The sequence below is a fragment of the Cebus imitator genome, unplaced genomic scaffold (genome assembly GCF_001604975.1).
Source record: "Cebus imitator isolate Cc_AM_T3 unplaced genomic scaffold, Cebus_imitator-1.0 Scaffold633, whole genome shotgun sequence".
NCBI classification, from domain to species: Eukaryota; Metazoa; Chordata; class Mammalia; order Primates; family Cebidae; genus Cebus; species Cebus imitator.
In genome coordinates this window covers 558,489-570,698 of record NW_016107948.1, presented here as the reverse complement: position 1 = coordinate 570,698, position 12,210 = coordinate 558,489, and the positions used below count along the sequence as shown (strand labels likewise).

The 12,210-nt window shown below is 46.5% G+C and overlaps 1 protein-coding gene across 2 annotated transcripts in view; it reads right to left on the bottom strand.

The window, feature by feature from the left end:
* Positions 1–11,076, bottom strand: part of F3 (coagulation factor III, tissue factor) — a 12,497-nt gene extending 1,421 nt beyond the window's left edge. The window contains exons 1-5 of one of the 2 annotated variants that reach the window (XM_017517458.2): positions 10,769–11,076; positions 9,512–9,623; positions 5,228–5,427; positions 2,424–2,602; positions 1,653–1,812 (exon numbers count right to left, since the gene is read on the bottom strand). In XM_017517458.2, the coding sequence (XP_017372947.1) occupies positions 1,653–1,812; positions 2,424–2,602; positions 5,228–5,427; positions 9,512–9,623; positions 10,769–10,868 (751 nt within the window). In that variant the 5' untranslated portion in view covers positions 10,869–11,076. The remainder of the gene's footprint in view (positions 1–1,652; positions 1,813–2,423; positions 2,603–5,227; positions 5,428–9,511; positions 9,624–10,768) is intronic. The other variant, XM_017517459.2, reaches the window with a different exon arrangement.
* Between the last annotated feature and the right edge of the window lie 1,134 nt (positions 11,077–12,210).

Here is a 12,210-nt window from a genome sequence, read left to right as displayed (position 1 = left end):
CAGCTAATTTTTTGTAGTTTTAGTAGAGACGGGGTTTCACCATGTTGACCAGGATGGTCTCGATCTCTTGACCTCGTGATCCACCCGCCTCGGCCTCCCAAAGTGCTGGGACTACAGGCGTGAGCCACCGCGCCCGGCCATTTAATGGGTATTTAACAAACTGAATAATGCGCAGTCCAGAAAAGATATGTGGTTGCAGGTAAGAACAACGCTGGGAAGAAGTGCCTAAAAATGATGCTGAGATTGATGGCAATTATAGTAGAAGATGAACCCTGAGTACAAAATGGGAGAGCCAAAGTGCTACCAGGATTCAGGTGAAGAAGAAATAGCAACTAGTTGGTGCAGTAGGAAGGCTTCCTGGTGGAAGTGGCATTTGAAATGCCTCTCCAAGGACACATTTTAGCAAACAGAGAAGGGCCAGGAAAGCAGAGAAGTGTGTGCACAAAAGGAGAGGCAGTGGAATGAGAGCTGGGCTTTCAGATGATGATGAAAGGCTGTGGGTAGGAGGGCTGAGAGGGGTGCAGGACCAGAGGTAAAGAGAAACCTCTCCTGTCAGTGGCAATAAAGAGGAGAGAATAGTTTATTTAAAGTGTTTTAAAATGTTCAAATCTCATCTTCACATGGAGCTAAGCCAACATTTCTTTTTTTTTTGAGATGGAGTCTCACTCTGTCGCCCAGGCTGGAGTCCAGTGGCGCGATCTTAGCTCACTGCAGCCTCCGCATCCCAGGTTCAAGCAATTCTCCTGTCTCAACCTCCCGACTAGCTGCGACTACACACACATACAACCATGCCCAGCTACTTTTTGTATTTTTGGTAGAGATGTGGTTTTACCATGTTGCCCAGGCTGGTCCTGAACTCCTGACCTCAGGTGATTTGCCCGCTTGGGCCTCCCAAAGTGCTGGAACTACAGGTGTGAACCACCACACCGGCACAAGCCATCGTTTATATCCCCTGACTCTTCCTCACTGAAAGTATTCAGAATACTTTCCCTGTAAGGCATGGAGTGAGACTCACAGGCTTGCAGCCTCATGCATGAGTCTGAATGCCCACAGCACTTCTGGTTAGGGACTGTTCCTCACACAATGTGTCTGAGCTCCCAATGTATGCACATGCATGTACACATGTGTCGACCATATACACACAGGCATGCACGTGGGGATATTTGATATACTCAATCCCTTCCCTTGACAGGTTAGACTCCATAGCCTCTGTGGTGACAGCCCGCAGTGGGTACTCGCAAATGTCTACTGGGTCCTGCCATAGCTGGCCCAGAAACCACCCCCAGAATTAGAATTTAAGCATGAAAATATGCCCAGGGAAATCTGTGACTTGATGCCAAATCCTACACATAGTTTGTGGATCCAGTGCTCAACAGAGGGCTTAGCACATGGTAGGTGCTCAAGAAAACCCTTGCTAATACAAGGACATAAACAACATAGAAACATTGCTAAATGTCCAAAATCTTAACAGTACCAAAAGCAAAAGCAAAACCAAACCAATCCAACAACAAAAACCTCAAGGCAGTTTTTCTTCCTGAATATTTAACCAAAGAAGTATATCCCAGCCCTGAGGGTGGAGCTACCCCGCCCCCCCCGCCTCCTGCCCCCAGGGCACACATACTCCCAGGCAAATGGCCGGCAGAGCCACTCACCTCTGAAATCCACTTTCTCACGGCTGGTACACTCAATGGTGCTCTCTACACTCTTCTGGTTAGCTTTTCGGGATGGAATCACTGCTTGAACATTGAAACAGTAGTTTTCTTCTTTATCCACATCAATTGAAAACGCATTAGTGTTTGTTTTGGCTGTTTTCTGTAAAAAGATAGAGTTCTTAATTCATCTGGGCTCAGAGTGAATTCTTTACCCTTTACTAAGTCACTGCAGAGTAAAAACCTAGGTTCTAAGCAAAGCCTACACAAACATAGCTGACACGTGAAGGATTAGAAGTGACTTCGCTAATCAGTTTCCCCTGATCACTGCTAAAAATGCCTTTTCCAAGACTGAAAAGATTCAATTTAGGCTTACTGAACCCTATTTAGCCCCTTTAGAAGATATTTACAGTAAAAGAAAAAGGAAGGAAGTATTACGCATTGAACCAAAACCAAAATGATTGTCCCTGGGATCCTCAATAGAGGGAGAAATGTGAGCGTGGCAGGACCTTTAGAGAAGATCTGATCCAGCCCGTTGGCTGAGGAACCTGGGTTTCCGAGGGGACCTTGCCCAGAGTTACATGCAGTGCAGGGTCACAGGTAGGACCAGGGCCTGTCGTCCACCCCTCCCCACAGCGGGCGACCCCTGCTTCTACTCCACCATCTTCTCAACAACCCTGTTCTGCTATTTTTGAATTGGGGAAGAAATGAGCTGTAAAACCCAAGTATCCACAATTTAAAACAGGTCATAAAAACAAATTTTAAAATGCTTACCTTTCCCGTACTTGAAGCTCTCCAGTAATAAAGTGTATAAATTAAGTCCTTGCCAAAAATATCCCGGAGGCTTAGGAATGTGTCATTTATTCTGACTAAAGTCCGCGCATCTTGCACTGTCACATTCAGTTTTGTCCAGACTTGTTCAAAACTCTTAATTGTTGGCTGTCCGAGGTTTGCTGAAACAAAGGAAATGAGCTCGGTTGGAACCAAAGAATCCTGCACAAAGTTAAATCCTGTTTCATTCTCACAATTGACAACTTAATTATCTCTCACATAAAACATCTGCATAGAACCAGCTCCCTGAGAAAAGCAGCTGTGGCGGCCGAGAGCTGAATCCTAAGACATTCTGTGGCAATGCTGCCCAAAAGGAAGACAGCGGAGCCTCAGATGTCATTTTTAATTTTCTGGTAGTCACATTAGAAAAAGTAAAAAGGAACAGGTGAAATGAATTTTAATACATTTTATTTAACCAAAGACAGTTGACTCCTGAATAACATGGGTTTGAACTCTGTGGATCCACTTACGTGCAAATTTTTTTCAATAAAAGTTACACCAAGTGTGCCTGCCTCCCTCTACCTCCTCCACCCCTTCCACCTCCTGCCGTGGCCCCTGCTCTTCCTTCTCCTCCTCCTCCTCCTGAGCCTACTCAATAGGAAGATGATGAGGATGAAACCTTTATGATAATCCACTTCCACTTAATTAATAGTAAATACATTTTCTCTTCCCTATAATTTTCTTTTTTTTGAGACAGCGTCTCACTCTGTCACCCAGGCTGGAGTGCAGTGGCGCGATCTCGGCTCACTGCAACCTCCACCACCTGGGTTGAAATGATTCTCCTCCCTTAGCCTCTCAAGTAGCTGGGATTACAGGCACCCACCACTACGCATGACTAATTTTTGTATTTTTAGTAGAGATGGAGTTTCACCATGTTGGCCAGGCTGGTCTTGAACTTCTGACCTCAAGTGATCCACCCACCTTAGCGTCCCAAAGTGCTGGGATTATAGGCGTGAGCCACCATGCCCAGCCTCTCTTCCTTACAATTATCTTAATAACATTTTCTTCCCTCTAGCTTACTTTATTGTAAGAATGTAGTATATAATACATGTAACATACAAAATGTGTGTTAATTAACTTTATCTTATTGGTAAGGCTCCAGTCAACAGTCAGTTCATAGGTAGGCTATTAGTAGTTAAGTTTTTGGGGAGCTGAAACTTATACTCAAATTTTCGATTACACAGGGAGTCAGCGACTCTCAGCCATGCAATGCTTAAGTCAACTGCATATATCTGCAATATAATCATTTTAACATGTAATCAATATAAAAAAATTTCTACACTTTTTGAGTTCCAGTGCGTACTTTCTACTTACAGCATTAGTCATAGGTCAAGTGGTCAACAGCCATATGTGGCTAGTGGCCACTATATTGGACAGGGTGGTAGCGTAAACTGTATTTTAGGTTCGAAAACACGTAGGACTGTGAAAAAGCCCAGGAAATGTCCTTGGTACCTTGAAAAACTGGATTTAACTACTGGGTCTCTGCAATGGCTCAATTATCCCATGTGCTTTGGTTAAATGACAGTGAACCGACATCAATGCACAGGCCAAATACGTGTGTGCACATGCGAAATAAACATAAAATATTTCCTGTCTTGCACCAAGGAGGGATTTGAAGTAGCTTACAAAAAAACTCAAGAACTATTAATATAAAAGAGAATCACGAGGATGCCATAAACTAGGGGGGAAATGAATGTCAACCATGCCGCAGTCACCAGAGGGGTCGCTGACACAGCTGCGTTCTGCCTGGGGCCACAACAGACACGGGCAGAAGCACCCTGGGGGTCTGGAGGGTCTTGCAAATGGGGGCTCTGGGAAGGCAGCCACATTCACCTGGGGTCACGCCCCCGATTTCATAGATAGCAGAGGAGAATGGTTGGTTAGTTGTCCATCCACCCCTTCTCGTCACCATTCCTACCTTCAGAAACTGTTCTCTCACTGGGCCGGCCAGGAGTAAACACAGAAAACCCACTAACACAACGCCTTCCTTCTATCCAGCTGACCTTCCAAGAGAAGCTAATTTCACTGCGCTCCATGTGCTGCACGCGTTCATGTAAAATGCCCAGCTCAGAGCCACAGTCCTGGCGAAAGAATTTAAATCTTCTACTTGACAGGAATTATCTGCATTTTCTTACTGGCTCCTAGGGTCAGCTCATGGAGGCAAAGGCTGAGGAGGAACGTATTCCACCTTTCCAAAACCAGAACGAGGGCCACAGGCAGATGGCCGGGCAGGTGCCGGCGTGTCGCAGAACTCGAATCATGGCCAACTGCTTGGAAACCGTCAGGATGATGAGGTGACTGGGCTCAGAGGGAAACCATGGACTTTCTCCATCGATTTGGGAAAAATCCTCAAATGGGATTTTTGGTCTGATAATGGGACAGAAAAATCAGGATATACGATACATGTAGGGAAAGGCTGAAAGCCCAGCCTTGGTGGATGTCCTGTCCTTACCTCTTCCCTGCCCTGCCCTCTCCCAGCACATATTCAGCTGCTCACTGAGGACAGTAATAAGGTCTGAGGACAGACTAGGAAAGAAAGTTACTTGATGACACTGTCATCAGCTCCAAAGTTCACACTCTGTGACTCTCCTACCACATCTGGAATGTGTGAAGAGGGCTGTGGTACTTAACCAGCTTCCAAGAAAGAATAAATATTTTTTATTGAGTAGCCCCTAAAGGCACAGGATCACAAGAACATTCAGATGTTTACAACAAGAATAAAAGGCATCACAGCCCAAGCCACTTACTATCCAGGTAAGGTGTGAACTCTGGGGAGTTCACAAACAGAGGCTCCCCGGCAGAACCGGCGCTACCCACATCCCCTGCCGGGTAGGAGAGGACCCGCGCCAAGTACGTCTGGTTCACGTCCTTCACTATCTCGTCGGTGAGGTCACACTCTGTGTCTGTTATGTGAAAGCATTTGTTTTTCCAGTCTCCTGACTTAGTGCTAAAGAAAGAAAAGAAGAAAGAAAAATAAGTGGAATGTTACAATTTACACCCAACACAATAGGCTGCTTCCTGGCTGTGCTGTTCTGTGCTAACCTTGGGAGCTCTACAATCAACCCTAATGATGCAGTTACTGTGCTGAGCACTTTGCTTTTTGTAAAACATTGTTTTGTAGAGATGGGGTCTTGCTATGTTGCCCAGGCTAGTCTCAGACTCCTGGCCTCAAGTGATCCTCCTGCTTCGGCCTCCCAAAGTGCTGAAATTCCAGGTGTGAGCCATCATATCTGGCAACACTGAGCACTTCAGATCTTCAGATGCATGTTGAGTCCTCATAGGGGACGGCTCTGTAATTTGCCCTGTTTTTACAGGTAAGGCAACCAAGACAAAGTGAGACTGGGTGACTAGCTCAAAATCACACAGCTGGATTTTGAACCAGACAGCTATTTGACTCCTGGGTCTGTACTCCCAACCATTTTGTTAAATATCTTTCTTAGAATGTAGACACTCTGTCGTGGTTCCAGGGGAAAAAGAGTAGTTTTCCATCAAGATGAGACAACGAAGACAAAGTGAGATTGTTTACTATAGTCTACTTATTATATCATGTTATATCATGTTCTGTATTCTATGCAGCATAGAGTCTATTTAGTGAACCTACATAATAACATGTTATACCTGTATTCTCTCATGACCACTATTAATGCTATTATTCATCATCGATTGACTCCTCTATATGCCAGGTACTCGACTGGACCCTTTACGTATATTACTTCATTTGAAATAATCCTTCCAAGAAGGTACTGGATCTTCTTCATCCATGAGGACACTGAAGCTCACAGACACTAAGCAACTTGCACAAGGTCACATACCTGAGTGGCTGGGTCTGTTTGCCCATTACACTACATGCCTCCCTGCTTTTGCAAGATGTGAATCCATCCGAACAAAGATTACAGAATAACAATACAGGTAGTGTCTGTCTAATAAAGTCTGAGACTAAAAAGCTAACGACAGATCGTTCTTTTGTAAGACATCATTGAAGGGAAAAGGATTTAAAGGGCTTCTACTGAAAATGAAATTCTTCTAAATGACCAAAATAATAAGTAGGTTAAGTGTCACCGCAATTTGATTCACACATTTCTGCCCCATGGAAAGTGACAGTCATGCTGCTCTTCCCTTTGGCATCATTGACTGCCAGAGTCAGACCCAGTGTCCAAGGTCAGGTTCCAACTCTACCTGCTCCAGGAATCTTCAGATCTCCCAGCTGAGCATCCGCCTCTCCCTCCCCTGTCCCCCAGCATGAGTTACTCATCATGCTTTTCATATGAACACAGTCTGCCTGGTATGAGGGGTGCATGCCCTCGTGCACCCCATCAAGCAGCAGGGCTGTAGGGTTTCACTGACTATGCAATCGTTTGCACTTATGTCATCTCAGGGAAAATCAGGCACCATATGGGGTCCATTGTCTAAATTCACACATAAAAGCCATAAATATATTTTCTTTCAAAATCTGAACTAAGGAACCAGGCCAAAATGGATATGGGTAAGAACATCCTTTATCTTAAAGTGTACAAACTGAGATTGATATTGAAATATTTTTGGTTTCTATTTATTTAACTTTATGTGGTAAGAGAGGCTATTTTGGTCCAGAATGACCAAAATGTGTTTTATTATATTATTTCCATTTCAAAAAGCAAACGCAAATGCTGTTTTCTTTTTATCACTATAGCAAATAGTTGTTCAGGTAACATGAGAAAAGTTTCCTACAGCTTTCTATGTACCACAGAGACACGGTATTTGGTTCCTCCCAGCTCACAGCAGGGACCACATACTCTACAGCAAGGATATATACAGCACAAGGATATATACAGTAACATGGTAACTAGTAAAACTGTATAAACAGGTAAGGAAGCGACAATTCTGTAGAAAATCCCTCTGAATGTCATTAAGAGCATTAACACTTTAAATGCCTCCAAGGTTCCTCCAGACATTGCAAACCCTCTGATTTGCAATTTTGAGTTAACTAAAAAATTCCAACAGAAGACAGTCACTAATTTGGTTGCAGGTTGTTTTCCAGAAGTGCCATAAATTCAGCTTTAGAGTTCAGAACATTTCCACGGAATAAATATTACAGGTGATGGCCTGTGCTAAGGCTTAAGCCACGAACATTTCCCAACCACCAAGGAAAACTGCTAGCAAAGGTGAAAAATGCAGTTGGAGCTCCAAGAGGGGCTTCTGCACCACAACAGTGTCCTGCAGCCGGAGCCAGGCTGCAGCGGTGAGAGCAGTGGGGACAGAGGAGGGGCAGCTGCTTCCGATGCTAACTGTAGGGAAGGAAAACAAGCAGGGAGGAAGGCCCAGTGAGGAGATGCAGTGGGCAAGGCTTTCCTTCTTCCTCCCTGCTTTGGGGCCTCCCATCAGCTGTGCCAGAGCCACCTGAGGGGTGGTGTGCAGGTACAGGGGAGTTCTTGGTTCCAGACCTGGCATGGGCACTCACCATCAGTGTAGTCATGAATAAATCCCTCACTTCCCAGAGCAACATCTGTAAAATGACTGCTCAGGGCCTTTTTAACCAGGAATCTCATTTATTCCTGGGGTGGGCAGGAGAAGTGTGCAGATCTCAGGCAGAGGCTGATGAAAAAGCTCCCAGGCCCTCCAACACAACAGCAAGAGACTGTCTAGTCCACACGACCACCCTGAGTTGGTCAGCATCCCCCAAGCCATAGCCCTGCGCTCTGATGTTTACAGATCAGGAGCTGTGCCCATTTAAAAAAACAAAAAGCAGCCTTATAAACTTTAAGAACTTACAGTTAAAAGAGGCTTATGTTTAAAAAGCAGGTGAATCATAAATATAATCCCACGTGTCCCTCAAATATTAGACTGACTATATTTAGGAGGTAAGCATTCCTCCCAAAATCTAATTTTTATCATCTAGAAGGAAAGTGTTTACTAAGGTAAACTTCAGGCCTGTATCAGAGAAAGTACTTATTAATTCTGAATTGGTGAAATCTGAATTGACAAGTTTAACCATAATTGTAATCGTTATTTCAGGTTATGAAATTCCTTCATCGTCCTCTCTCCCCCTTTCTCTCTATACATATCCACACATGCAGGCACGTGTGAACGCAAATTCTTCCTTCTGGTTTGGCAACTGTTATCATGAAGTTCATTTTGAAAAATAAGAACATTCACTTAAAAGATCCATCGCATACCTAGAAGTTACATTCCCAGTGCTATAAAGGGCTTGGCACAAACTAAAACAAAACAAAGCCGCAAAATACCTTTAATTTTAGCTGTGCTACTTTTGTGCCTTTATATAATTAGCATTAAAATAATTTCCACGGCAGCTGTTCTCTATTTCATAAGATCTCTGCCAAGCCTCCTAGAACATTTCAAAAACCAAAAACTTGCCAAGAATATGGTGAAAACCACCAAAAAAGACACAACCTTTAGATTGAATATGCTGAATTATCAGCTCTTGGGGACAGCTGCCAATCAGAGCTGAGGCACCAAGAAGCAGAGCCACCCCAGACCAGGAGGGTGCAGACAGCAGAGTATTTCTGTTCTGCCAGGCTCAGTGAGTCACCCATTTGGCCTCCTCCATTGAGATCATGTATGCTGCCAAATTTTGATTCACAGAGTCCAAAGATGAATGAATCAAACCCTGCTTAAGGGCAATGTATACACTGGAATTCCTCCCCACCTCTTCCCTAAGGTGTTAGATAGACATGGCTCACAGTCTAGACAGTAACAGAAAAAGACATCAGTGTTGAGATGAGATTTAACTAATCTATCATGACCCGAAGCACACTTCAGTGCCTACTCAAGAAGGTTCACCTCTCCACAGTTTATACTCCACTTAGGAACTTTCCCATCATTTCCAAAAACAATTAAAATGTCCACTCAGTTTAAGGTCTGGAAATGTTGCAGGCTTGACAGAGTATGACACCAGCCAGCAAACTGCCATGAATCCCTTCTTCTTTGTCATCTGTTAAATAATTTCATCCAGTAAATAGCTTTAAAGACATTCGTGTTCAGCACAGGAGAGTAGAAACATCAAAAAGTTAATTTTTTTTTTGTACCTAGCTTACCTGATCTGAACAGTGTAGACATGATTGATGGGTTTGGGTTGCCACTCCAAAATTGTCTTGAAATTAGTTGATTTCCAAGTTAAATTATATGCTGCGACAGTATCTGTAGTGCCTTTAAACAACAGTGAAACAGCTATTACTACATGCACTTCTCAGCACACGACTGTGTTGATGTATAAACCACCTTTCCACCTGGCATCACCAAAAACCTCACTTTTTATTTTTCAACCACAAAACCTTCATTAGTGAATTATCAAGAGAAAAAGAATCTTCAAATTTTTTCTAGACCCAGAATTTCTTCATGACAAGATTCACCTTGTGAATCCCAGGACACTGGCAAGGATATTGACATTTTCGTTTGAAATTATTCATGGGGAAAGCCCTGTCTACAACTTGACCATGAAGAGCCCAGAGCCATCAATGTGCCAGTCCAGGACTCAGCTCAGGAAGTCAGGTTCAACCCACCAGGAAAGGTCTTCAATAAGTTACAGAAAAAAGGTGAATCCCACAGGTGTGACAAGAGTTAGGACTGCATACAAATGAAAAAAAGCCAAACTTCACTTTTTCCATTTTTATCTGAAATGTCTCTATACTGAACTTCCACAGAGACCCATGTTGACGCGTGGCCTGGCACGCCGCCGGATGCACTGGGTCAGGATAATGTATTATGAAGGTCTGCTTTGTCAGTACGAAGCAGGTCGCAGTTCCAACGCAGTCCGGTAACCCGCATAGAAATGCGGGGCATGGACAAAGTTGTACCTGCTCCAATCCAAGCAGCAATCCAGCCCTTTCGGATTTCCTCTACTCAAATCTAGAACAAAAGTGGACAGGAACAGACCAGGGCCGCTCTTTATTAAGGGAAGATGCACAAATAATGAAAGATAATATCCAAACCCGTGCACGCCAACACGCCGCATCACATGGAAGGTGGTAGCAACTCACCGGGAAGCCCTTTTCCCCAGTGTTAACGCAGGAGCCAAAAGTCCGCTTATACAACAACAATGAACGCCCCAGGCAAACCTCTCTAGCAGAAAGGGCAGCGGGGTCTGGGGCCCCAAGTCCCTCCCAGCAACTCCCGCCGGCGCCCACGGGACTGGGTTCATTCAAGCCCGGCTGGATGAGCGCAGCCGAGTCCCGGAGGCGCGGGGAGCAACAAGGGCGCCCCGGGAAACCAGGGCGAGCCCGCTGCCAACCAGGACCGTGGCCTCCTTCCCGCGAGCGGCGCGCCCCGGGTTTCCAGGGACGAATGCCACTCACCTGTAGCGCCGGCCACCTGGGCGAAGACCCAGCCGAGCAGGAGCGTCCGAGCAACAGCGGTCTCGGGGCGCGGGACTGGGGGCCGGGCAGGGATCGCCATGTCCACGAGCTGGCGGCGAGATCGAGCGGGTTTCGTGGCGCCCCGGAGGCTGGGGAGGTTGGCTGCAGGCGCCCTGGGCCGGCCAGAGGAAGTGCGAGGGGGCGCGGGGAGCCCGGAGTCTGGGGGAGCCGGTGCCCCGCGCGCTATAAAGGGCCGGCCGCGCGGTCTCCCGCGCCTCTGCTGGCCCCCGCCCCCGCCGCTCCTCCGGACTCCCCGCCCCCGGCCCGGGTTAGCCGGCGTCGCGGTGGGCGGCCCCAGGCGAGTCCACACCCCTGCCCCGCCTCCTCCCGGTAGGAAACTCCGGGACCCTGCAAAGGGTGACTCACCCCCGTGATTCAACCGCGCCGCCGCGCGCCGAGCTGGCCCTGGGGGCGCGGGCGGGTCCAGGTGCGGCGGGAGCCCGGGTCCCCCAAGGCACCCAGTCCCCCGAAGCCCCCGAATTCACCCAGGTCCGCGACTCCGACGTTTAGTTTAGGTGGGCTGCAGGTCTATGGCAAGAAAGGGCGGGCGCCTTGGAAGATTCTTCCCTTACATTTGGTGATGACGTGAGAGCGGCGGCATTTACATTGAGTAGAAAGCACCGGGTCTAGGCTCCGCTCGGGCGCTTTGCCCACCTGCAGCTGAGGCTCGGGACCTGCAGCGGAGTAAACGTATGGGTGAGCAGGGCGCTCTCCCAGACACGGCGACCCCTTCTACCCCACGAGGGTCAAGAACACCTGTCCTGCCCACCTCGAAAGGCCCTTAGCGGTAGAAAGGCGTGCGAATGCCGGCGTCAGCCACGGATGTGACCAGCTCGGCTCACAGGTCTGAGGGTCAGTTGGCCCAGGCACCGCCGGGTCCGACCAGAGATAGAGCAGCCTCACATCTGGCAGTTTGCCTCTGGGAGAATTCCAGCGTGACATCTGCAACTCCGTGGTTCCAGAGAGGATGGTTCTCATATTGAAGAAGACATCTGTGGGATTGAGTTCCACCCAAATGCAGAGAAACCAAAAATGAAATTGAAAAATGCAGCCAGACTTGGGTGCCACTGGTTTTAAGCTTTGGTTTTTCTAAATTATTTTCTGGCTTCTGCTTCTGGGCTTTGCTTGTTAAGTTGCCAGACAGGAGAACTACTCTTATTCTATGAGTGGCATGGTAAGCCATCCTGTGAAAGGATCTCCTGTCGTTTATTTTTACTCTATATTGCCTGCAAGACATGACTGGAGAGCTCTTAGTGTAAGAATGGTTTGTTTCCTCTCTCTTTCTTTCTCACGTTTTCCCAGGGAAGTCAGTCTTGCATTTTAGTGTATGCTATATACATAAAGCTTGCTGAACCAAGCTTTTTTTAAATTCTGTTAAGTTT